Genomic DNA, 27,742 nt, shown 5'->3' on the forward strand with positions numbered 1-27,742 from the left:
CAGTAAAGACCACTATAACCACTAACCACAATGACCAGGTGGGTTTATTCTAGTTAAAGTAAAGCCAGTGCAGCGGAAATAGAAGGAAATTCCCTGAACTTGATAAACTATTAGCAAAATATTAGAAGCATTCATCAAAGTCAAAAGAGGTTAAGGATAAACATGCTCCCTTCAACAACTGAATATTGTACCAAGGGCCTCAGACAATGTAAAAACATATGAAAAATATCTAAGATGAAAATGTTGGGGAAAGAAGACAAAAAATTGCATTTATAAATAATAAACTTTTATCTGGAAAACACAAGAAAATTAATTGAGAAATAACAATAACTAGTGCCAGTAATTAGAAGGTTGGCATGATATAAGATAAGCACATAAAATTTAGTGACTTTCCTACAGACCTACAATAACCAGACTTCAACAGAAATGGGAAGGGGGAGATCCAACTCAAAGGTATAAATGCTATAAAATAGTAGGAGTAAATTTGAGGAGAAAAAGATCCAAGACCAAGGCCATATACATAAATAATTATTATATGATGCTATAAAAAAGAGATGAAGGATGTGAAGAGGCAGTTGAAGATAAAACATGACACAACATGTGGGGAAATGCAAATGAAAGTGCTAAGATGTCTGTTTTTTAACCTTGAAAATTTTTATAAATAGCAACATTAAATGCTGACAGAAATATGAGGAAACAGGTACTGTCATATAATTGATGGGAATGTAAATTATTGCAATCTTTTTAAAATATAATCTGGTAGGATTATTAAAGTGTACAATGAACACATTATACTCAAGACTGTAATTCTATAAGTACATATACTAATGTTCTAAAAGACTCGATACAAAGATTTTCACTGCTTGTTTATAAATAACAACAACAACAACAAAAACACCCAAGTGTTCATTAATGAAGAAATAATTTTAAAAAAAAAAACTTTAAAATATGGAGAGGCTATGCTATGGATCACTATTCAATACAGCAGAATATTAAAAAGTATTAGTAATAAAATAGAATGATGTGTACTGAGATATAAATATTACATAAATGTCTGTAATTCTAAGGAAACAGTATAATCCTATGTATGTAAAAAAAACAAAAAAATTCAAATCTATAAACACATTTGTGTATGAAATTATTTGAGAGTTATAAATTACTCTCTGTTTTGTAATAATTATCTTCACAAATTTTCAAATCAAATATATTACATGCTACTTTACAACACCCAGCTATAGGCCACGATTACCTAATTTTATAGAAGTATTTTGGCCAAATTTTATATATAAAGACAGTGTACAGCTTTTTACATCTGACCTTTGAGGTCAACTTCCGCATGCTAAGAAGAACTTAACTGTACTTACCAATTTCATTAATCACTGCTCTTATTTTGGAGACAAAAGGACCAACTTCACTAGGATTCATTTTGGCTCTTTCCTTAAGGTCAGCACCTGCAAAGTATTTTATTTACAAATATAATCTAGTTATAAACAAAATTTTGATGAAATAAGCTGAAAATTTTAAATTCATATGTAACATTAAATCAACTGAACTTATCAGTTAAAGGAACTATATTAGCTAAGTTTTCCTTCTCAAAGACAGGCATCAGGAAGAATAACATATCTGTCTGTTCATATACCTACCTGTGCCTAGGGTGGGTTCTCAAACTCTGTGGTCTCAGGACCTGACCCCTTTAACCTCTTAGAGGAAAAGACCACATTTAGGTTTTATGTACCGATAGTTACTCTACTAGAAACTAAAACTACAATTTTTTTAAACACTTATTCATTTACTAATACAAATAAACCCATTCATGTTAACCTAAATAACTACAGATTGAGGACACTTCCTTGGTTCTTGTAAAGATGTTGGCGGTTTCACCCACCATTGCTTCTGCCCCATCAGTGCAAATGTCAACCTAGTGAAAAGAGCAAATCATGCCTTTCCACAGAGAAAACCATTTCATGGATGCCTGCCTTGGTGTCTACAGATCACATCTGAGAATCACTGGCTTTAAGTAAGAACACACTGACAATTTCATTATTATGAGTTTATCACTTTGGAACAGAGAAAAACATAAAGAATTCTTTAAGGAACCATTTACTCTGTGGCTCAACAAAGACATTCTTTTTAATAAAATTAAACTATCTGAGAAGGGTAGGTCCTCATGTAAATAAATAGACAAATAGAAAACATAAAATTAGAGCACAAAAGGCATACACTCAGCTTTCTCTTATTAGTCCATTATAAATTAATCACAACTAGATATAATATCAAGTACCAAGCAGCTGACATTGGGACAGTCCAAGCCCACATAGTTCGTGCGGAAGTGAGAACTGCAGCTCTCTCTCTCTCACACACACACACACACACACACACACACAAACACAATTTTATATATATATTCACACACCCAAGAAAATCTCTCAAACATATGCCCAAGGAAATATGAACAACAACAAGTAGCAAAAATTTGGAAATAACCTAAATATCGTTCAAAAGGATTATTAATAAAACTGAAAAATAATATATAAAGGAATGAAGAATTCTAGTATAAATGAATTAGAGTATACATATATAGGTAAATCTAAAAATGTTGAAGGGCATATTATTACACACTTATATACGGAAAAGATACACAGGATAATAGCCATTTTACACAAGTTGCTATTTAGCAATGTAAAACATGCATGGAAATTATAAACACCAATTCAAATGGTGGGGCTGTGATTGGCAATCTGCACAGAGGAAGGATTTCAACCTTTGTAATATGGAATTGCTTAGTAAGTCAGGTGGTGGGTACTCAATATGTTAAACATTTTTGAATACCTGATATATGACTTCATAATCCATTTTTCCATGAAGAATTAAAATTTAGCATTAAAGAAAAATGTTATTAAAAAAATTCTAACTAGTAGGATGTATTTGTTAAAAGAAATAATGATTCAACTCACTGCTATTTAACATTGAGAATTAAAACCACAGTGACATATCACCTCACACCTGTCAGAATGGCTCCATCAACAAATCAACAAACAAGTGCTGGCGAGGGTGTGAGGAAAGGGAGCCCTGGTACACTGCAGGTGGGAATGTAGACTGGGGCAACCACTGTGGAAAACAGTATGGAAATTCCTCAAAAACTTAAAAATGGAGCCTGGCCGGGTGTGGCTCAGCGGTTGAGCGTCGACCCAGGATCCAGGCAATCGGGGTTCGATTCCTGGTCGGGGCACATGCCTGGGTTGCGGGCTCGATCTCCAGTCGGGGGTGTGCAGGAGGCAGCCGATCAATGACTCTCTCATCATTGATGTTTCTCTCTCTCCCTCTCCCTTCCTCTCTCTGAAATCAATTCCTATCAGCACTGCCTAAGGGTCTCTTTTGTCCTGTGTAGTCACCAACACTAGTCTGCCTATTTTATTAAAGCCATTTAAGTAGGTGGGAAATGGTACCTATTATGGTTTTAAATTTATACTTCCCTAATGACTAATGAGGTGAAACACCTTTTCAGGTGTTTATTAGCCATTCATACAGCTTTCCTGAAACGTCTATTCAAAACTTTTGCTCATTTGTTTTCACTGGATAATTTTTCTTCTTATTGGGCTGTAAGAGTTATATCTTGGATAAAATTCTCAGGAATATGACTTACAAATATTCTTCCCCCACCTGCAGCTTATCCTTTCACTTTTCTGATGGTTTGATGGTTTTGATTTTAATGAATTCCGATTTATCTTTTTTCCCTTATCACTTGTGCTTTTTGTGTCATATCTAATCAACACCCATTTTTAATTAAAAATTCATAGCAGACTAGAAATGGAGATGGTTCTTCACCTGCTAAAGAACAGCTACCCTAACATCATCTTTAACGGTCAGTCGCAGAAGGCTTCTCCTCAGAGATCATAGAGATGGGTTCTTTCTCTCTTCTAAAGAGAGTACTAGTGAGCGTAATGAGAAATATTTAACAATTACATGGATCAGAAGGGAAAAAATTAAGCTGTCATTATTAGCAGATGCCATAATTACATGAATAGCCAAAAAAATTTGCAAATCATGAAAATAACTGAATTCACTTATTTCATAGAAATGGCCCTCTTGTAAAATTCCAGGGATCATTTTTTTATAAACTCCTATTTTAAGTATGCTTTAGGATTATTACATATTAAATTTCTCCTTATTTACATTTGCAGTGGACTAGTTCAGTGGGGCTGAATTACGGGAAACAGCAATAACATTCTTTGTTGTATGCTTGCAGGATGTCCAGCTTCCTCACCCCTAATGAACCAAATGAGAGTAAAGCCCCTCAATCACTCCAACAACCAAAAATGTCCCCCAAAGTTCCAATATGCTCCCCAATGAGTGTTACCACCCCCCTTGAGATCTAATGCTTTCAAAGTCAATGGTCTTCAACCTTTTTTGTTCCCGTTACTGCTAAAAAGAATTCTGAAAAACGATGTGCTCCTTGAGCATGTTTATACTGACATCAAAATTTTCATCATTTAAGTTGAAATAGTTGTAGGATTACAGTGCACTGTAAACACTGGTATTTTAAAATACAACTACATGTATCACTGTAAATGTGTCCAGTGGAATCTACATACCACCATGACTTGATTCTCAAAATCCCCCAGGTCTGAAAGATACAAACAAATCCTTGCTGTACAATGAGAATCATTTCTTTTCTCTATCAACTGATATTTCTACTCCACTTTCCTATATTTTTCTCTGATGTAATCGGTGCTTATACTTAAAAATCTTTTACTGATCACTGTCATATTCCTTTGCAACAAAATATGTAAATTAATTTTTATTAAATGCCCTGTAAATGTAACAAATTACAAGTACTTTTAGAACACAAATGATTGAAGCACAAATATGTTGCAAATCTGATAACTATTAGACATTAAAAGTAAACTTTTACTCAATGTATCTGAATGAGACAGATGGGACCATCCCCCTCATTCCATTATTTCATATATCTATGCATACAAATAACTTATTGCTAGAATGAGGCAAGGTCTATTACCAATTTTATTCCCACTGAGAAAACTTCTTCACATAAACAAGGGAGTTTTGCTTCAGCACTATCACCCAATTCTTTCAACACCTTTACAGCCAACTCTTAAAAAATCACACAGTAATCAAGAAGCACTGAAAACTCCATAACAGATACAAAGTTGTCTTTAAACTATGCAGAAAGCAAGGAATTGAAAACTATCAGAAGATAGGATCCCAGTTGAAATTCTCAAACTTTGTATTTTAAAATATCCATTTTTAATAATTGAGTTTTTTTCCCCTCCAGGAGAAAGGAAGCAAAGTAAGATCTGGACTGACTGCTATAAAATCCAAGGGCACCTATGAAAAGTGAAGATGGTAAAGAGCACTGTAACCTACAGATCAGCCGCAGTCTTATGAGAGAGTGCACGCATACGCTGTGCATCAGCTCGATTCCCCTAGACCAGCTGATCGCCTAGTGCCTAGAAATAGCCCGGCCTGATGGCCTGAAGCTGGATCATCGCTGCTTTAAGTCATTTCCCTCAGAGCACGTGTGCAGTTGCTGGGTCATGTGGAATGCAAATGACGATCTTTGAAAGTTACTAACAAGTTGTTTTCTAAAGTATTTCCAGCTCCCCACACTGTCCCAGTGCATAGCTCCACATTACAACCAGGGCCTGGCAGTGGCCATCTAATGGACAAGAGCTGGTACCTTTAAGTTGCATTCTGCTCAGCAGTAAATGATGAAATGCCTCACAAATGTGTAGAGTATTACTATGCAATGGTCAAAGTCATCATTTGTGAATCGTTCCAGTTTATGTACATGTGCCAGTGCCGTTGATCCAAGCAGCCTGGTCTTTCTTGCTCCCACTCCAAACAGGCTTCTTTTCTCTCCATTCAATCAGAACATCAGGTCAAGACAACCAAGGAGTTCCAGGCAGCTCAACCACCTGAAGAGCAGAGGTGTCCATACAGGGATGGGGAACATCCAGCCCACAGGCTGAAATTATGTAGCCTGGCCCTGCCAAGGCAACCGCAGTTTCAGCCATCACATTAGGGGTGAGTTGATTAAATGTCTGACCAAATATTGCAGGCTAATTTTTAAGTTGATAATTTTGTACGGCCTGCAAGTAGTGTTATAAATATCCAAATGGTCCTTGGCAGAAAAAGGTTCCCCACCCAAGAGGAAATTAGTCTGTTTCCTCTCCTGCACTGTTCTTGCATGGTGGCTGTATCAGGTTATCCTACCCTCACAAGAGAAGCTGGAAAAGAACCTTTCTTTTTTTATTTTCCCAAAGAATGTACATAAGACTGAAATTTTCCATTCCATGAATGTTTGGTAGAACGATTTCTAACCTTTTTCATCTCATGGCGCACATAAACCAATTACGAAAATTTTGTGGCACATCGAAAATATATTTTGCTGATTTGACCAAAAAAAAAATAGGTATAACCTTGACTCATTCATACCAGACAACTATTGTTGTGTTGGCTGTTGTCATCTTTTTATTTGACAATCTAAGGGAAAAGAAGTCAGTGCCCCTAAGTAGTCAGGTGTTGCGTTTTATAAATCCTTGTGGGGCACAGTTGGAAAACTGCTGACCAGATGTTTTCAATGTTCTGGGATTAGTCAAGTTTTCTATTTCTTAAGTCAATCTGGTTAAGTTTTATTTTCCAATAACTTATCTATTCCACCTAAAATTTCAAATATTTTGGGATCAGTTATTCTTAATATTCTCTTACCAGTTTACTCTCTGTGGAACGTAAACCTATGGCTTCCTTTTACAATCTGAATATCCTGCCAGAAGTTTGACTACTTGACTTTTCAAAGAACCCGCTTTGGGTTTCAGTATCCTCACTACTGTGTTTTCCATCTCATAAGGTTACGCTCACCTTCCTTTCTTCTATCTCATTTGTGTTTATTCAATAGTTATTTTTTATCACTTCTTGAGTTCTTGGTTTATTCATTATGAGTCTTTATTCTCTTTTAAAGTACAATCTTAAATCGTAACTATATTACACAACTTTTGTTAGATTTAATTCTGAGTATGTTCTAATTTCCATTAAGCTTCCTTGTTGAGCCCTGGCTGGTGTGGCTCAGTTGGTTGAGCAACACCCCATGCACCGAGAAGTCACGGGTTCGATTCCATCCCATGCACCGAGAAGCCACAGTTTTAGAAAAGCCAATTCCAGGTTTCAAATTTATCTCTGAGACATGATCACAATTTATGGTTCTTCTTCCACTTGCAGTGTAGAAATTCAGGGCTTTTGAAAATTTTGCTGGCTCATAATTTTGTTGAGGACAACCATATTCTTTGTTCCATGAATCCTAAATTGTTCATTTTTCGATTTATAAACATCAGTCCAAATGATAAAGCCAGTGATCTGCTTCCATTTCTCTGTCATCTATTCCCCTCCTCACCTCTGTATATATACCTGCTTTCCACACCTTTCAAGGCACATGTCAGGGGTAGGAGGCGTGCAGGAGGCTGTAATCAATGTTTCTCTCTCTCTCCCTCTCCCTTCCTCTCTAAACAATCAATAAAACCATACTTTTTTTAAAAAGATTCCTTTGCTGAGCTGTAAGTTACTTAGAAGTTATTTTAAACTCCACAATGTAGGGGATTTTTTCTAATTACCTTTCTGTAAATTACTTCTACATTAACTGCCTATAGTCACAGAATGTAGTCTTTGAAATCTGTGGTTTTATAGTCAAGCAGATGGTTAATTTTCATAAATATTCCACATGTGCTTGAAAGAAATCCACAGTCATCAACTGCTGAGGGCAATGATCCATACAGGTACACTACATTAACCCTCAGTAAACCCAGAGAAATGATCAACAACTTTGATCAGCTAGGGCTGAAAGAGCCTTTATATTTTATTTACTATTTAGATCATTTTATAAATAACTTAAAGAGAAATGAAAGGATAGTGAAAAGCAGATTTATTAGAAATTTTAGTTAAAATGTTAACATAGCAAGCCCCTATTTTTTACTTTTTCTTGGTATGTGCATTTATGTGTACACACACTACAAATACATATATCTATATGTATAAATATATTCACATACATAAGCAACCACACACATACACATGCACAAACACACATGTAAAAAGGGCTATATATTTTAATAAAACCGTTCAACTGACATGCATGAACCTGGAACATACAGTTTTATAAAAGCAGATTCCAGATTTCAAATTTATCTGAGAGATGACCACGACTTCTGGTTCTTCTTGCACTTGCAGTGTAGAAATTCAGGGCTTTTGAAAACTTTGCTGGCTCATAATTCTGTGTTCCGTGAATCCTAAATATGTTCATTTTTCGATTTATAAACATCAGTCCAAATGATCAAGTCCGTGATCTGCTTTCATTTATGTCATCTATTCCGCTCCTCACCTCTGTATATATACCTGCCTTCCACACCTTTCACAGACAATCCAGTAAACGTTCATGCACAAACCTTATAGGAAATGCAGGTGTCCTGTCACAATCCTTTTGGCAAAAGGGATGGTTCAAGTTCTTGTCACAAAATACTGCATGGTGAAGTCCTTCCTACTAAACAACTGACTGGATGAAAATTCCATATTAATATATCATTCACTCATCAGTTCTTGAGTTTAGGAAAATTCATCCAGGATGTTATCATCTGATTATTCACAGTCCAAGATTTCACTCACATGATCAACTCTGCCATCTCATTAGGGCCAAGAGTCCTGCTGTCTTTTTCAATCATTATTTTTCCACCTAATAACTGTGGAAATGTCCTCTTCAGTCAACTTGTCAATTCTTGGCCATTATAGGTAAATGAAAATTTCTAAACTCTTGATGTGTTCAATGAAAGGTAAAAGAAAAACTGCAAAGAAGGTGCCTCCAGACTTCATTTATATTTTCTTAAAAGATGATGCAATTCTTGAGGCCATGCAAAAAAAAAACAAGATAATGCAACAGCAATGGCTTAACTATTGTATCTTCTAGACAATTCCATCATTTTCCCATGTTCTTAATCTTTCTTAACATGGCTGAGAATTGATAAGTAATGATAAAATCATTCCTAGGATGATAAAATTATCAATATAAAGACACAGAGATATAAGAACCCATAATGCATCTTAGATTCATAAAAAGGTCCAAATGACCCATACAGTAATTGCAAGAGAAAATAAGTTTTAATCTTTTTAAAGTAAATTTTCTGCTCTTCAGAAAAACTCTAATAAAGAAATGAAAGTCATGAAACATTAGTTCATTCAAGTAGAAATGTTCCAAAACAAAACTCAGAAACTAAATCTAGGTCCAGGGGGCTCAAGATATAAAGGTTAAGCTTGTTAACTGACTTATTTAAATCTTCTACAGATTTACTGACTTTTCATGTTTAATCTATTAATATTGAGAAAGGTGGTAAAAATTCCCATTATGATGGTGGATTTGTTCGTTTTTTCCTTGTAGTGTTATCAATTTTTGTACTATGTATTTTGAGGCTGTTTCTAATAACATAGAAGTAGAAAATCATTATACCGACCTGCAGGAATTAATCCTTTTATCATTATCTAGGGACTTTCTTTATCTCTAGTAATTATTCTCCCTAATAAAAGTTTGCATACAAGTCTATTTTATTCTTTTAGTTACATTAGACTGGTTTATCTTTTTCAATCCTTGACTTTCAACCTATGTCCTTATGCTTTAGGTGTATTTCATAAAGAGCAACTATTTTTAACCCACTAATATTCATCTTCTCATTTAAAATTTTACGTCACACTGACCCTCCCTATTTTTTAACCCATCACCAGAGCCTTCACCGAGTCACAATCTTTTTGCTGGTGCAGGTCTTGCCTTGATGTTGATGAAAACACATGATCTGTGAATCACAATAAAGCAAAGCGCAATAAAGTAAGGTATGCCTGTATTAATGCAATAAAGCAAGAAAAGGTAATATAGACTGGGAAGAAAGACATAAAACTGTCACTGTTCACAGATGACATGATCATCAGCTATGTAGAAAATGCAAAAGAATTGACAAAAACATTCCTGGAACTAATGAACGATTATACCAAGGTTGCAGAATACAGGGTTAATATATAAAAGTCAATCGTGTTTTTTTAATATACCAACAATGAGCAAGTGGAATTTGAAATTGAAAACACAATACCACTTACATTAGCACCACGCAAAAATGAAATACTTAGGTATATATCTAACAAAATATGCACAAGAACTCTGAGGAAAAACCACAAAACTGATGAACAAAGTCAAAGTACTATGAAGTAAATAGAGAGAGCGTCCACGGTTCATGGATAGGGAGACTCAGTATTGTCAAGATGCCAGTTCTTCCCAACCTGATCTATACAGTTAATGTATGGACACATCAAAGGCATTACCCATGAAAGAAATAACCAATATGCTGGACTGCAATAAAGTGAAAAACTTCTGCTCTGCAAAAGGCAAAGGCAAGAGAATGAGAAGACACACCACAGACTGGGAGAAAATATTTGTAAAAGGACTTTGATCTAAAATATACAAAGAACTCTTAAAACTCAACAATAACAAGGAACTCAAACACTGGGCAAAGACCTCGCCAAAGGAGATATACAGATGGCAACTAAGCATATGAAAAACACTCATCACGTGTAATCAAAGAATGAAAAGTAAAATGCAATGAGGCACTACTACACACCTATCAGAATGGCCAGAGTCTAGAACACTGACTGGTAACACCAAAGGCTGGCGAGGACTCAGAGAAACAGAAACTCTCATTCACTGCTGGTGGAAATGCAAAATAATGCAGCCTCTTTGGAAAACATTTTGGTGGGTTCTTATAAATTTAAACATATTCTTATATGATTCGGAAGTCACGCTCCTTGCTATTTACCCAAAGGAGCTGAAAACATGTCCACTCAAAAATTTGCACACAGATGTTTACAGTAGCTTTATTGATAATCGCCAATACTTGGAAGCAACCAAGATGTCCTTCAGCAGTTGCATGAATAAATAAACTGTGATACATCTATACAGTAAAATATTACTCAGCAATAAAAAGAAGTGAGCTATCAAAGCATGAAAAACCAAGGAGGAAATTGAAGTGCATATTATTAAGTTAAAGAAATCAACCTCAGGAAGGTACATACTGTGTAATTCCACCAACTATCTGGAAAAGGTAAAACTATGGAGACAGTAAAAACATCAGTGGTTACCAGGGTGGCTTCATTTTTCCTCAAAGTGAAGTATCCTTTCACCAACCAAAACCCAAAACCTCCATTCTGTCTAGCGTTCTGTCTAGATCCCAGGCCTCTGGCTCCTGGAAGGCCTCTCTCCTCAAGTCCAGTCACTGCTCCCTCCCAACGGGATCAGGATCATCCCATCAGCATGCAAACCTTGATAAAATCTCCATCCTGAAAAAGTCTCACTAACCCCTCATACACTTCAGCTAGCATCATGTTCCTATGAACTATCAGGGAATGATTTCTAGGATATATTGTTAAATGACAAAAGTGAAGTGCAAAAGAGTACGTGCAGAATGAGACTTGTACAAGAAATGAAACAGGTAAACAAGCACACCTTATTCTACAGAAAGAAACATGACAGATAAACTGGAAACTAATGAGGTTCAGTAACACCCTCCAGGGTGGGAGTCAGATGGAAGGAACTGGAGGGAGCAAGCGGTAGTGAAACTTCTATGGATAGTTTTGCCTTTTGAAACCACGTTGATTATTTTCACATGTGCAAAGTAAAATAAACAAGAGAGAAGAAAACTAACTTTACTTTATATGAACAAAACATAATTACATTAAAGGGGAAATAACGCAAATAACGGGTCAACACAGTATTTTTCCTTAATACCCTCAGTCTAAACACATAAATACTAAGTAAATATTAAACTCTAATTAGAAAGTGTGTTTATCCCAGTGGTACAGATCACAACTCCGAAACTAGTTTTCGCATATATAGGACTGGGAGAATAAGCGAATACATGACACAAATACAGAGTCAAACATGAGGATGAATCCCACGCTGATGAAATAGATGGTTATCAGTACGAACTCATGGTTTTCAAAATATAAACATAGACACTGTGTTTCTGTGTGTACATATCTACATATTTCTTAGTTCTGTCCAGTAAAAGAGCCTAGAAACAAAGAACCCCAAGAAACAATAAGCACAGATAGCACCTAGATCTTGATTCTTAAACACCGTTCCACACTGTAGGGAACTGGAAAGTTCCACCTCTGACTGTGATGGAGTATGTGGTACAGGACTAGCCCTTTTCCCTCAAAATACATGAACTGTCTTTCAGATGACCAACACACTTGTTGAGACTGATCTGGGGGTGCGCTGACTTCCAGCTTTCTTTCTGAAGGCACTTTATAAACGGAGGTGCCAGGCAGAGGCACCTAAATAGAGTAAGCATGGTAGTCTTGATGATATAGAGATGAGGGTCTGGATGGCTGGGATCTGCAGGACAGGAAACTCAAAAGGAGAGAGCCTCTCAGAGGAAGAGCTCCAATAATCTGCATGGGTTCCCTTAAGCTTTAAACTGAAATTGCCAATTCGTAGGCAATTATCAGAGAAAGAACATCACAGGGAGCTGTGGTCTGAACAACTCCTGGTGTTCACGTTATGACAAGCAGGAATCAAAAAAAAAATAACAGCCCAGGCATTAAGTAATCAGAAACTTTAAAAACAAGCCTCCAAAGGGCCAGACAGATCCTTCAGGAGAGTAACATTCTGCTGGGACAAAACGACACTGAGAAAAACACCCTGTAGGGATGTTTCCATAGGTAGTCAGCTGGATATTAATAAGGAAGGAAGCAAATGGAATCGAACATTGTTGAAAATAATGGGTGGAGAATGAGTGTGTGCTTCACACCCTCCGGGGTCCCGGCACTGCCCTGCCAAGGATTAATGCTCCTCCTTTCTGCACTCTGGTACCAGACTGCAGGGTGGTGGGCAGCAGGAGGTAAGCAAGTAACAGAAGTCAAAATGGTGCAGGGGAGGTGCTGGACCAAGCTTGGGAAGTTTAGTTATTCATCCTTCCCCAGCCAGAGATAATATAACTCAGGAACTGCAGTTGGGACCATAAGCTAAGCTAGCCAGATGGTGAGAAAGGCTGGACCGCATTAAGCTTTAATATGGCACAGATCTCTGCACATTGGCCCTATTTCTAGCCTTGATTTCTGACGGCAGGACAGACAGAGATTGGACACTGGCACCTTCTATTTTCACCCAAATAAATCTTACCACCAGACCTCATCCTCCCTTGTGAGTTCCTGAAAATGTTTTTTCTTGCAATACCACAAGAACTCCACTTCCCTGGCAACAGGGAATGTCCTATTGTTATTGAAAAATGTGTGGATGGCCTTTCTCCATTGCTAGTGGGAGTGGGGTTCTTGGAGTGCTGCTGGGATAAGCATTTCCAGAGGCCCCCACAGGAGGAGAAGATGTGGGAGAAAGTTTATTTGTGTGGAACTATATATTCTTGGGTTTGCAAAGTCCCATTTCCCTTAATCCAGTCCTGGAGGAGGTGCAGCTGGGGATTCAGTAGAGCTGGAAGCAAAGCCAGTGTCCAGAGTTTCCGTTCCATGGTGGAGCTGGGTCCAGTACAGCATTAAGCTAGTTACAGTCCATTAGTCCATTATGTGTGGGGTCTACATGGCTGTGGGCCTTGTGGGCAAATGCAGATAAGAGGAACCTTATCTGCATGTTCGCAGACAAAGCCTCCATAGGGCCTTCCTGTAGAACTCAATGGAACTCAACCCGGTTTCTCCAGTTGCAGTGAGGGGTCAGGTCCCAAGGAAGAACTTAGACAGCAGAGGAAAGAAAGGAGTCCAGTCAAACAAGGATAGGAATACTATAGCATGCAGGCCTTTCTGCACCAACTTTCTAGTAAGGCCCTCAAACTAAAATGGTCTTTATTTTTTCTCTAAAGCATTGTAAATTTTTAAATTAAAAAAAATACATGACAAGACTTGCAGAGACTACAGTCACTTATTCATAGGTTCCAGGGATTACAGCACAGACATCTTTAGGGGACCATTATTCAGTTCACCCACACTTTATTTCTAAAGATTATCTGAAGCGGGGGAGAGAGGTGGTTATTTTTTAAGATCACTTGGCTGCTTTGTGGGGAATGGGTTATAATGGGGCAAGAGTGGAAGAAGAGGGATGAGTCAGCAGTTTATTATTAATATATACTTCCTATTTCTTAAAAAGAAAATAGTATCTACAGAGCATAAAATATTATTTAGGCAGTTTTTAAAATAAAAATAGGACCAGAAATGAATCAGCAACAGCCAATAATTATTACCTCCTTAGAAAAGCCATGAGTACTGAGTTCTTCTTAAAGGCATCTCTGGCATGTTCAAATTGAGAGTTTGGAAGAGTGGGGCTGACAAAAATTTTAACCCTCTAGTCTGGGGCGGGGGTCTGGGCCTCAAAATCATTTGGTCTGGCCCTGCCAAGGCCTCAACAAAGAGAAGCAGTTCCAGACATCACATTAGGGGTGAGTTAATTAAATGTTCAACCAAATAGAGCAGGCTAATTTTAAGTTGACAATTTTATACAGCCCATGAATGATGTTATAAATATCCAAATTGCCCTTGGCAGAAAAAAGGTTCCCCACCCCTGCAATGGTTGGTTTTTCTGGCAACCAGCCCCCATCCTAAAGCTATCTACGGGCCTCTGCCTTTAGTCATCTCATTAGCATACAAAAGGTACTCTTATCACTCAGGAAATTCCCAGGGTTTTTTTTTGTTTTGTTTTGTTTTTTAAATATATCTTTATTGATTTCAGAGAGAGACAGACAGACAGAAACATCAATGATGAGACAGTCATTGGGGATCAAGCCGCAACCTGGGCATGTGCCCTGACCGGGAATCGAACCCAGATCACCTGGATCCTAGGTCGACACTCAACCGCTGAGCCACGCCCGGCCGGGCCCCAGGGTTTTAAGTGCTAGGAATCCAGGCCAGAGACCTACGATGCATTCTGAGTTAATTTTTGTATATGTTGCAAAATGTGGGTTTAGATTTAAATGTACAACTAAAATACTTCTAGAAGAAAATATAATTTGAGAAAGTCTTTGTGACTTTGGAGTAGAATATTTCTTAGTTCACAAAATAAGTACGAACCATTAAAAAAAACCAAACTGATGAATCAGACTTCAACTGAAAAACCCTTGTTCTTAAAAACAAACTGTTAAGAAAAAAGCAAGCCACAGACTGGGAGAAAATGCCTACAAAATATATATCAGATAAAGAACTATACAACTCTACTGACATCCTAATAAAAACATGGGCAAAAGATCTGAATAAACACTCACCAAAAAAGATATACAGGTGACAAAAAAGCAGCAGGAAAGATGCTCAAAATCATTAGTCATTAAATAAATGCAAACTAAAACCACAATGACATATAACTACATACCCATTAGGATGTCTAAAATTTAAAAAACTGACAGTATAAATTGTTGACGAGATTGTAGAGCACCTGGATCTCTCGTGCATTGCTGGAGGGCATGCAAAATGGCATATCCCCTCTAGAAAACAATTGTCAGTTTCTTATAAAACAAAACACACACTTAAATTAAAACCCAGTAAGTTAATTCCTAAGTATTTATCCAAGAGAAACAAAAACAAAAAGACTTGTATGTGAATGGTCAAAGAAGCAGTCAAAGTGTGGTATATCCATACAATGGGCAACTCAACACATAAAATACGCAGCATATAAAATACAAACCATACTCGGCAATAAAACAAAACTACTGAAACACATAACATGGGTGAACCTCAAAGCATTATGCTAAATGAAAAAGCCAGATACTAAAGATCACCTATAGAGGACTCCATTTATAAGACATTCTAGAATATGCAAAACTATGGTAAAGCAAGGAGATCAGTGGTTTAAGAGCACAGACTAGGGGAAGGAACTGACTACAAATAGGCACAAAAAAGCTTTTTAAGTGCTGAACATGTTCTTTATAAAACTGTGGTCATGGTTGAAACATCTGTTAGAACTCATCAATCATATACTTAAAATTGGTACATTGTATTGCAAGTGATTCATACCTCAATAAAACAGATTTTTTTAAATCAAAAACATGAAATACAACAAAGAACCATATGCTAAACTAATATGAATTTGTGGGTACCTATCCTTTCACTTTACTTATCAAACTCTCTAAGGCAGCAATTTTCAACCCACGTGCCACAAGAATTTTTAAAACACGCATAACTGACAATTTAGTCAGGGGAATGACCTCTTTTCCCTTCAACTGTCAAATTAAAAAGTGACAATAGCTGTCCAGTGCGAATGAGTCAAAATTATACCTATTTTTTTTGTCTAATCAGCAAAAAACATATTTTTTGGTGTGCCACAAAATTTTAGTAGTAATTAGTTTATGTGCCATGAGATGAAAAGGGTTGAAAATCGCTGCTCTAAGGAATTAACATTCAAATACATAAATATAGCAACCTGAGATTCTGAAACAACAATGAATAGATAAGTCCATTAGTCAGAGGTGCCCTTATATCTAACCACATCATGGCATCTGTATCCATTTGAACAATACATACAACAATTGTAGTGAGAAGTTTTGTCAGAACACAATTTACTAGAATTCAAAAGCAGAAGCAAAACTACCTTTAAAAAAAAAAACCCCACACTAGTATAATTCAATGAAACACTTAATTTAGAGTTCTATATACGAGGATCAATTACCAAGAATTGTTTCTAATCTATTTTAGTAATTTCAAAGGAAAAAATCTTCAGTCTCAGTAATTTCTCATAAAATTTCATTTTAAAAATCTTATGGTAAAAATAATCCATATGTACTTTCTACTTAGTTTTAGAACACTAAAACAACAAAAATGAACAGATGACTAAGGTTACACATTTACAACAATGAATGCAGTAGCCTAACTAAAAGGACTTTTTAAACTTCATTATAGATAATATATTAAATATGTTTCCACAAAAACATTTTTAAATAGCAGAATTATTTCAGCTTCCTTTTGTGTGTGTGGGGGGGGTAAGAAACAAGATAACATTTTTAAGTGAATAAATAAATAATTTCTAGAATATGCAGGATGGGGCACACACTCAAGCCAATCTCATATAAATTATGTAGCCAGTGCTTCTTAATGAGGTTTCAAAATGATACGTCTCCATCTTCTACAAGAGTACAGGCAGCCCTGACCCATGTGGCTCAGTGGCTTGGGCGTCGTTCAGTGTGAACTAAAAGGCTGCAGGTTTGATTCCTGGGCAGGGCACATGCCCCCGTTTCGGGCTCAATCGCCAGAAGGGGATATGCAGGAGGCAGCCCACTTCTCACATCGATGTTTCTCTCTCTTGCTCTCTCCCTTTCTCTCTCTCTAAAAATCAATTGAAAAATCTTTTTTAAAAAAAATGAAGAAAAAGAAGTACAGGCAAAAAAAAGAGTACACCACAGTGATTCTCAACCTGGAGTCATGCCCCGGGTAGGACACTGCATCTGCACACACACTCACAGGAAATACTGCCATGATTACTATGATCTACTTTTCTTCCTGTATCTAGATATGCTTGTGGTTAACAACAGAAAATTCATTTAAATACATTACTATAACCAGAGTGGTATTTTGACATTATGCATCTTCTCAACCAACTTAGACCATTATGACGTACAAGTGCATGACATTTTAGAACTTAAAAAGAAGACACATTCCAAAGGATCAGAAATCACAAGAACAGTAAAGAAAACCATGCTCTACAAGTCAGGAGTAGTAGTTCCAGCCAGGCCAACTAATCAGGTCCTTAACCTTACAGGGATTCTATAAAAAGAGAGCATGTGAATTGTCCTATAAGATTGTTTTATTCTAAAAATTTTTTCCTCTCAAATGTTTGTAACAAATAATTCAGAACTCCAGTTAATGTCACAATTTTAGTTACCAAAACCGAAAAAGTAAACTAATATACTACCTGATTTTTTCAAAATTATTTACTTTGTATGTACATTCAATATAATTTTAAGCAACAATTATTATTACAGAAAGTTTAAAGACAGAGAAAAGAAGACATCACTCCAAATCCACAGTCTTATCTGTAGACAGTTCTCACAGCTAGAGTCACAATGGGCATACCCTTCATATACAGCTCTCTCACAACATACATTTTCCACAAGACAATGTAGCCTTCATATTATCACACTAAACAGTTCCTTAACATACACAACATTTGCATGTTTATGTATATTTGAATGCGTCTGCATAATGAAATACTAGAGGAAGAAGAAAGAATATAATAAAAGCCGTTATTTTTATTAGCAGAATAATGGAGCAGGAGTGGGATGAGAGCAGGTTTTCTCTTTTTGTATACTCTTTCATACATTTTATACACATTTCACACATTTTGACCTACTATATTTTTTAAAATAAAATTTTGATTTTAAAAATGTAAGTGAAATATAGTTACTGATTCTAATTAATAGGTTTAAATGGGAAGTTAGAAATCACTGTGTCCAACCTCCAATGCATATAGAGTTCAGTTTAATAGTGCTTAATTATCTGTTTTTCTAGCATCTCAGATGTAGAAAAAATGAACCAAAGTCAGGAGCCAGACACACTATCAGTGAACAGGAGTGTGGTCTCAGACAATTCAGAGAAAATGCTAAACACATTCCAACAAAGTCCCTGAAAAAACACCAGTGAATCAGGCAGTTGAAAGGCAACTACCTTCAGCAAATACATGTGCAGTCCCTATTATGTGCTGTGTTCAGAAAACACGAAAGATGATTTTCCAAGAAGAAAAGAGAAGTTCCCATCCTCAAGAAATCTGAGGCAAGAACGGCTTCATGAGCTTTAAGTTTTTACAAGTGAACAAGAAGTCCAGGAACACTAATTTACAGAGAAGAGAAACCCTGCGGGGCAGAAAGGGAAGCTCGAGGGGGGGGGGAAGGAGGCATTTCAGGGAGCCTGGAGGGCGAGAGAATAGTCAGTACGTGAACTTAGAGGCTTTGGGTTTTGAGCATCACCACTTCAGAACAGAAATTAAACCTCTATGTAGAAGACTGTATTTTTCAACAATAACTAATAAATGAAGCTTGGTTAAAATTAATATTTTAAATTAATATAGGCTATAAGTTTAAATTTATCTGAACTTATACTTAGTCTGTACACATTAATAAAGACAGACCTACTAAACTGTCTGTTTCAAATATATGTAAGCAGAGAAAATCTTCAGAGAAATTTGAAAGAATGGTTCTATTATATACACTGAGTTAACAAAATAAATGATTTGCCCCAATTTTCCTAGAACTCAATCACTGATTTTTTTTTTTTTTTAAATATATCTTTATTGATTTCAGAGAGAGGAAAGGAGAGGGAGAGGGAGAGATAGAAACATCAATGATGAAAGAGTCACTGATCAGCCGCCTTCTGCACTGAGCCCGCAACCTGAGCATGTGCCCTGACCAGGAATCGAACCCCAGTCATCTGGATCCTAGGTCGACACTCAACCGCTAAGCCACGCCTGGCCAGGCAAACACTGATTTTTTGGCAAAATACAGTAACAGGAGCCAGAGACACTATCAGTGCATAGGAGTTAAAATACAGATTATCTTAATCATGAAAAAATTTAAAAGCACACACAGCAAAGAAAGTATATCTGATTAACACTTGGAAAAAAGTATTCAAAGCTAACTGGCTAATCTGGTAAAAGGGTTTGATAGATTACCTAATACGTCTCCAAAAAGGCAACCTATAAAAGACATCTGTAAACTGTACTAAAGCATTAAAGCCTATTTCAAAGAACATAAATAATAGAGATGCAAAACATATGGGCAGCAAATAAATAGATAAGATAAAAAGAATTCTACCAATAACTACAGTGTTTTAATCACAAAACCTATTGCTAATAGAAAGTGGGGCAGGACAGTAAGAAGCTAGAAAAATTCCTGGGCAGGGCAGTGGAATGTGGAAACTGAGACAAGAAAATGAAACAAAGCCAAACACTTCAGGCAGCTTGCAGCCAGTTTGTGAATCCCAAGATCTTATCTTCCCCAACCAAGGACACCTAAGAGCAAGTGGTTTCTACCCTCCTCCCTAACCAGAGAATATGTAGCTCAAATCACCCTGGCCTGGGAAATAGAGAACAAAGACCCAATGAATGCCATTCATGCCAGCTAAACCCAAGGACAGACAAAGACTGGGGGACAAATAACAAAAACCCCAGAAGCATTTGGATGATATCACTTGAGGGGAGAATGTTAGGCAGGAAAGAGAGCTGCTTCGGCAGGAGGAGGGGAAGGGGAGGGAAAGGGGGAGTTTATCTCACCCAGTTAACAAAGAAGTCAGCAGTATTAGGACTTGAGCAGATAAAATTGCCAGATGATCTAATAAATTCTGGGAAAAGTTACAACAATGTAAAAGGGGGACCTTGAAATCTAGTCTATCCAGCAGGGGAACCTTGAAACCTATAGGGGGGAAAAATATAAAACCCTTGAACCCACACCAGGCGGGGCACTGAAGAGTAGCCGAGTTGCCCGCTTGTGCTTTATGCCAAGTGTATTCTTAATAAATTTGCTTGTTTTGCTTTCTTAACAAATTCACTTGCTTTCCGCTTCAACACTGCTTTCTGTCACTCGTCTGAATTCTTTCTCGTGAGCTGAGGAAGAGAGAGCCCCCTCTGACTCAGGCAGCTCTCAGGTAACAACAGTAATGTTACTACAGTCATTAACGCTATTTCTGAAGTGTTGTTCTACCTTCACAGTATTGCTGTCACTCCTCATGGATTCACATAATTGGGCCGTCTTTAAAGGCCCCCAAACTGCTCAAAGTCCTCGCAATAAGCACCTCAGCTGCCCTCACAGGACCTGAGACAGCCATCTGTCATAGCATTTGACTCAGTCCCCCTGGAGAAACATTCACTGGTCCTGAAGTAATAGATACAAGATTTCTATTGTCTTGGTATAAGTTTTTCATATTCTTTAAGGAATAAAATAGAAATACATGTAAAGCCCTTAAAACTATGAACAGCCATCACTTATTTACTATTGACTATCCTTTAGGTACACTGTTGTAATGAAGCCTCAAGCAACCTACCAGGCAGATGGTGTGGTGTTTGACAGATGTAAAAACAGAAGTCTGCACTGTAAAACCTCATCACCCCAACAGCGGAGTTTACCTTTTACTGTCTTTGATTACCAAAAGAGTTAAAACTAACCCTTGTAGGTATGTTTCCTTACATCAAAAGCCAAAATATAACCATTTACACAGAATGTTCCTACATACTGTAAAATCCTGCAGTATTTTAACATGGAAGCCACAGAGTTTGAAGCTTGAAAAACTAAGGACCCTGAAGAATGAAACTAAAGAATATGAGTTTCTCGACTAAGACACCTCTAAAAAGATTCTGTCTAGAAATATTTCCCCATGTCCTCAGCATCGTTCTGGGTATACTCTAAATGCTCAAAAAATACTTGTTTAATGAATAAAATACCATATGTTGTTCCCTCAAATGTTTGATTACCTCAAAGGTGTTATCGCCTTTATATGCTTACTGGGGGAAAAACTTAAAGCTTCATTGTCTTTGATTTCATTTGCTTCTACCTTCATTTGCTTATTAGTAAATTACAATGATTCTGCATGTTATCAGCATTTTTTTATCTTAATCATCTACATTTTTTATTAGTTAAAACAGATTCATTCAATCTCATGGCTTAGAAACTTACAAATATGGAAAATACAAGACAACTTAATCTTTATCTTTTGGTAAGCAGTATAAACGGAAAAAAATTTATCTTTCACTGCTGAAGACACCAATTTTAAAATACATTCTGTGAACACAAGTAGGCGCTACTACAAACACCAACCTTCAAAAACAACCGTCTATACTTAACACATTGCACTGGGGCAGCTATTGCTAGTCAAGTAAAGTACTTTTTGAGCCACTAATAAATAGAGCACACTGTTGTGGGTAGGAAATAAAATTTTTCCTTCCCAGCTGATCTTTCATAAATATTATTCATATACTACAAACAAATATTTTAATGGCTCAAATTATTTTTTCAACTTCCAAAACAATCTACATTACAAAAGTTTCTAATACTGACAAAGCATCTTTTTTCTTGTAAACCAGTAAAAATCAAAATAAAGAGGAATTGTGGGTAATGGAATTCAAACCACAGAACACTTTATAATGGAAAATAGGCTATTACTGAGGAAAAATTAGACTGCAATTAATTTCATAATAAAATTTATTTACATACCAGCACAGAATATCCCTGGGACTTCACTCCTGACTATCACGGTCCGCACTTTCTTATCAGATTTTAAAGCATCCACAGCTTTTGAGAGCTAAACAGAAACAAGGAGGGCGAAAAGAACAAGGGGAAATTTTTTCAGATTGATGTCAACATTATAGCTTAATTTTAGAAGCAAACAGTTTAATCTTTACACTCACCATTTTAACAAGATTTTTACTGAATGAATTTTTGGCATGAGCTCTGTTTATTCCAAGCACCACAATTCCTAGTTAAGAAAAAAGAAGCACAAGTACCTGAGTTAATCAGTGTTCATGGTACAGACTCCCACACACACAGCTACTTAATTTGGGACTTAGGAAATCTACCACCTCCTTGAAGTTCACTCCAAGAGCTTATTTTTGTGTTTACATCCTTTGTCAAGCATATATTTTAAAGAATGTAGTACATGTAACATATTTATAAAATCAATCTTCTGCTTAATAGTCACTGCTTTTCTTCAGACTGACAGAACTTTATAACATCATGCCCCTTACATTTCTCTCTTCTTACGTACCACCAAGGTAATCAGCATATCTAAGTACAATTTACATCACCAAGTCAGACTAACTGGAAGGAAGGCCACGCTTACTAGTAAAAATCCTCAATTACAGTGTGCTATTTAAAATGTCATTTCATCCCCTTCACCTACACACAGAAGTAACAGCTAACAAACCCTCGTCACAGGCAAGGAATGCAGGATCAGGTATTTGCTAGTGGTATACATAACCAGGTATTATCATCTCAGTTACTCTCCTTGTCACACTAACTAGTTTTCATTAGCTCCACCCCAAGTTTCTCGCCCTCTGTTGCGCAACTTAAACTGAAGGCACTTCCATCTAGGAGTTCAGCAAGCAATTCAACCTCAACCTATAGAAACAAAGTTCACACTATCTCCCACAAAGCCCAGCTCTCCCTCCTAACTTCCCTAATTTTATCAGAGACCATCATCTAAATGAGCCTCCCATTCCAATGGCTGAAGTCAGATCAATATTCCAAAAGCAAATCTATGCACAGAATTCAACCCCTGCTAAAATGTCTTTAATTTTTTTCTTATTTCCAAAATATCTGAGTTCAAAGACCTTAATTTGATATTCAAAGTTGTATACACCTGCACTCAACCTGCCTGTCCTTTGAGTAAGCACAGATTTTTCTTGTAGAAGAGAAATGCCTTTCACCTGGTTGGGAGGGAGGTGGGTATGATCCTTAACTGGGTTAAATTGAAGACAAGAAAATGTACACATGCGTTCTCTAGGCAAAAACCTGTACAAACCTATTTTTCAAAAACAGTACAAAGATGAACTTTGGCTCACAGTAGACTAAATTTACAAGAATTCCAAATGACCTCAGCATGGAGAAAATCATGGAGGAGAAATGGTATCAAGGCCCTAAACAGCTAAGTGATCATGGCTAGGCCCCAATGCTAATGACAGCAGCTACCACTAATTGAGCACTTTAGTATGTGCTGGACACCATTCCCAGTGCTTTCTGTCCATTACCTCAGGTAATCCCCACAACAACCTAGGTGGTAGGTACAGCTTTTATCCTTATTGAACAGATAAAGAAACTGAGAGTTGGAGTGGTTAAGTAACCACCTTCAGCTAGTAAGTGGCAATCCAACTCCACACCTGAATGAATAAAAGGACTATGCTACACTGTCCAAGCTTCAGTTTCCTCATCAAGAAAATCATGTGAATAACACTAGATGTGTTCAAAATGTGTTCATTCGTTCAAATGTATTGACTAAACATTATGATGCTCAGCTCTCAGAGTCAAGAAAGAAAAGACAAACATCATTAAAATAATAATAAAAATGTACAATTCAAAATGCTTTACATGCTATGCTCTAAATGGTACTACAGTAACTGTAACCAAAACTGATATGGTCTAGGGGCAAAGAGAAAGTTTATCCAAGACTGCTTTTTGAGTGGAGATTAGAAGGATGAGTAGGACTTGGGAAGAGGGTAGAGGCTGGATTCCAGGAAGGACAGCACAGGAGACAGCATGAAACAGTCAAGGCCCCATTACAGGTCCTGTCACTCAGAAGGAGAAGAGGACAGTGACAGGGAGGTCAGGCCAGGTATTATCTTTTCAGATCCTGTTAAAAAATAGGGAATAACCAATGAAGGAGTTTTAAGTCATATAAACAAACATAAACAACCAGGGGGAAATACAGTTTCGATCTTTTGAGATCACACCAAAAGTGTACAGGGCTACAAGCGTCGAGGTACAAGCTGTAATCCAGTCAAGAGATAATAGGTCTGGCTGAGGTAAGTGGAGTTAGAAATAGAAGTGTTCAAGATCTTATTCAAGAGAAAATTTAAAATGATAGTGATTAGTCAATCACTAGACTAGACTGAGGAATGACTATCTTGGAAGGAAGTGTTAGGAGTGTCTACTAGGTGTTCGGCTTCAGCAATGGATGAAAGGAGATGGCATTCAATAAGACAGAAGGGAAATAAAGTTTATGAGTTTGTTTTTGAGTTAAAGTGAATCTGAAGTGCCTTTGAAACACCCAAGTTGATGTTAACTCTAAGGGTGTAACAGAATGAAATGCTCAGTCTGAGTCCATCTGGTTCAAGCCTGCATTGTTGCTGTGGCCTTCGGCCCAAAGATCGTGCTTTAGACATGCTAATCATTATAGAATTCTGCTTGGGACTTGAGTTTTTACAAAAACCGCCCTTCCCATTTTCCCTTCCCTTGACATAAAATAAGCCTAAACTCTGCACTTTCTTAAAATGGATTTCAGGATTAAAACTCCCATCTTCTCAGTTGGTGCCTTCTTGATCAATAAACTTTTCCTTACTCTAACTCTGACACTTTTGAGTTTTGGCCTTTCAGAGCCTCAGGCACCCTAACTTTGTGCTGTGCGCTTCTAAGCTAAGAATGCAGGCTCTGAGATCTGATTGCTGGGGTTGAAATCCCAGTCTGCCACTTACTAGCTATATGACCTTAGGCTAGTTATGTAACTTCTCTGAGCCTCAGTTTCTTACACTGTTGAGGAAGATGCTAGTAGTTCCAAACTCTGTGGCGCTGTTGTGAGGAACAAATGATAAAATACATACAGGATGGGACACAAGTAGGTTTACAGTTGTGAGTACACAAAACAAGTTTATTCTTGTATTACTGTTTATTAACTACTGCATTATTTCCCACACAAATAACTATAAACCTACTTCTGCCCCACCCTGTACATATAAAGCTTACAACATAAGCAATTATTTTTGTCCCTTCTAGCAAAAAGAGACAATATCTTGGCATGGTATGCCTTTTTCAATTCAGGCTACTGTGTCTGTCTCTCATATACAAATTAGTTTGGTCTGCTATTCCTAACCCAATATTAGGGTTTTTTTGGTTTTTTGGGTTTTGTTTTTTAATTTATTGATTTGAGAGAGAGAAAGAGGGAGACATTGATTTGCCATTCCACTTATTCATACAGTCATTGGTTGATTCTTGTATGTACCCTGACCGGAGATCGAACCCGAAACCTTGGCGTATTGGGACAATGCTCTAACCAACTCAGCTCAGGGCCCCAATATTAGTTTTTATTCTATTAACTATTTATGCCATCTGTTTTTTTACTTTCCTCTACTTCTGGTGTTAAATGCCTTCAGTCTTCTTACTTCTCTTAAATCCTAACTTATTTTTATTTTAGTAATCACAACAGAAAATTTACATATTAAAACAGATTGTTTTACCAAAAAGTAGCTTCCTTTTGTTTTCATTATATTTAGGAATTTTTAAAAATTATGTATGTGAGTAGCTTACATTATCTGTACATTTCATTTCAGGTCAATAGAGAGGGGCCTCGTAAAATGTGCTATTAAGAACCACTGGTCGACCATTCAACATAATATTATAAATCCCTGATAATATATGGGAAAATAATGTCATTTTATATCAGGTTTCACCCCATTTTCTGAACTACACTGAGTTAACTAAGTTTAATGACCATTTGTCATGTCTTCTGAGAATTAACTGTTCTTATTGTTTGCCTGCCTACACAAAGAATTGTCTTTTGCATTTTGATTAATTTTTTACATTATAAATATTAACTCATGTATACAGAAGGGTATACACCCTGCATACCTCCATTTATACAAAGGTCCAGAGACGGCAAACAGAAAAAGGCAGAAGTAAATCGGTGGTTGCATAGGACTGGCAGAGAAGGAGGGATTGGGCGGTAACAACTAAAAGGGTGGAGTTTCTTTTGGGGGCAATAAAAGTATTCTGTAATTGATTGTGGTGAATACAGAACATTAGCAAGATTAACAAGTTCCCTTATTTTGTCAATGCCTTTAATGAGAATGCTTTAGTATTTCACCATTTAGTATGTTGTTTGCTATAAAATTCCAATAGCTTTTTATCAAGTTGGGGAAATTTATTTCTATGTTTAAATTTGTATTTTAAAAAGATCACTCATGCTAGTGTAGAGAACAGATTAGAAGGAAATCAAGAATATACTAGGGAACAACAAACCAGTATCCCTAATGAATATAAAGGTAGAAATCCCCAACAAAATATTAGAAAGTCAAATTAAGCAGCATATTAAAAGGTTTATACACCATGACCAAATGGGATTTATACCAATCAAATACACCACATTAACAGAATAAAGAAAAAAATTTTAAACCAGGTGATCATCTTAACTGACAGAAAAAAAACCCTCCATAAACTAGTAACAGAAGGGAATTTCTCAACTTCATAAAAGGCATTTCTAAAAAACCCACAACTAATATGAAGTATGAACTCAATGATAAAAGACTGAAATAAGAAACAAGACAAGGGTGTCTGTTTTTACCACTTCTATTCAATGTTTCACCAGAAATTCTAGCCAAGGTAATTAGGCAAAAAAGAAAAAATAGACATCCAGATCAGGGCAGGAAATAACATTATTTCTATTCACAGATGATATGATCTTATATAGAGAAAAATCCAAAGAATCCACCAAAAACTATTTGAGCTAATAAATGAACAAGATCAATATACAAAAGCAGCTACAGTTCTATACACTATCAATAAACACTTCAAAATGAGACTAGGGAAATAATTCAACTTGTAATAGCATCAAAAGGAATAGAATACTTAGGAATAAATTTATTCAAGAAAGTTTAAAACTGTACACTAAAAACTATAAAAGATCACTGAAAGAAATTAAGACCTAAATAAATAAAAAGATATCCCATGTTCAGAAAAGATTTAATTGTTAAGAAGGCAATACTTCCCAAATTGATCTACACGTCTCTATCAAAGTTCCAACTGCCCTTTTTGGAGAAAGACTGACACTAAAATTCAAATGGAATTGCAAGGACCCCAAATAGCAAAAAACAATTTAAAAAAATAATAATAAACTAAGTTGGAAGACTTATTTGGAGGATTTAATTGGGACACTCCCTGATTTCAAAACTTATTACAAAGCTACAGTTATCAAACAGTGTGATGCCAGCATAAGGAGAGATATATTGATCAATGGAATGGAATTGAGA

General features: G+C 36.5%; 1 protein-coding gene across 2 annotated transcripts in view; it reads right to left on the reverse strand.

The window, feature by feature from the left end:
* The window catches only part of AUH (AU RNA binding methylglutaconyl-CoA hydratase), a 156,557-nt gene that overhangs the window by 119,673 nt on the left and 9,142 nt on the right, over positions 1 to 27,742 (reverse strand). Inside the window, exons 2-4 of one of the 2 annotated variants that reach the window (XM_081151156.1) lie at positions 22,418 to 22,485; positions 22,224 to 22,311; positions 1,365 to 1,451 (exon numbers count right to left, since the gene is read on the reverse strand). In XM_081151156.1, the coding sequence (XP_081007282.1) occupies positions 1,365 to 1,451; positions 22,224 to 22,311; positions 22,418 to 22,485 (243 nt within the window). The remainder of the gene's footprint in view (positions 1 to 1,364; positions 1,452 to 22,223; positions 22,312 to 22,417; positions 22,486 to 27,742) is intronic. The other variant, XM_081151157.1, reaches the window with a different exon arrangement.

The sequence above is a fragment of the Miniopterus schreibersii genome (genome assembly GCF_964146895.1).
Source record: "Miniopterus schreibersii genome assembly, chromosome: 11".
Taxonomy (NCBI): Eukaryota; Metazoa; Chordata; class Mammalia; order Chiroptera; family Miniopteridae; genus Miniopterus; species Miniopterus schreibersii.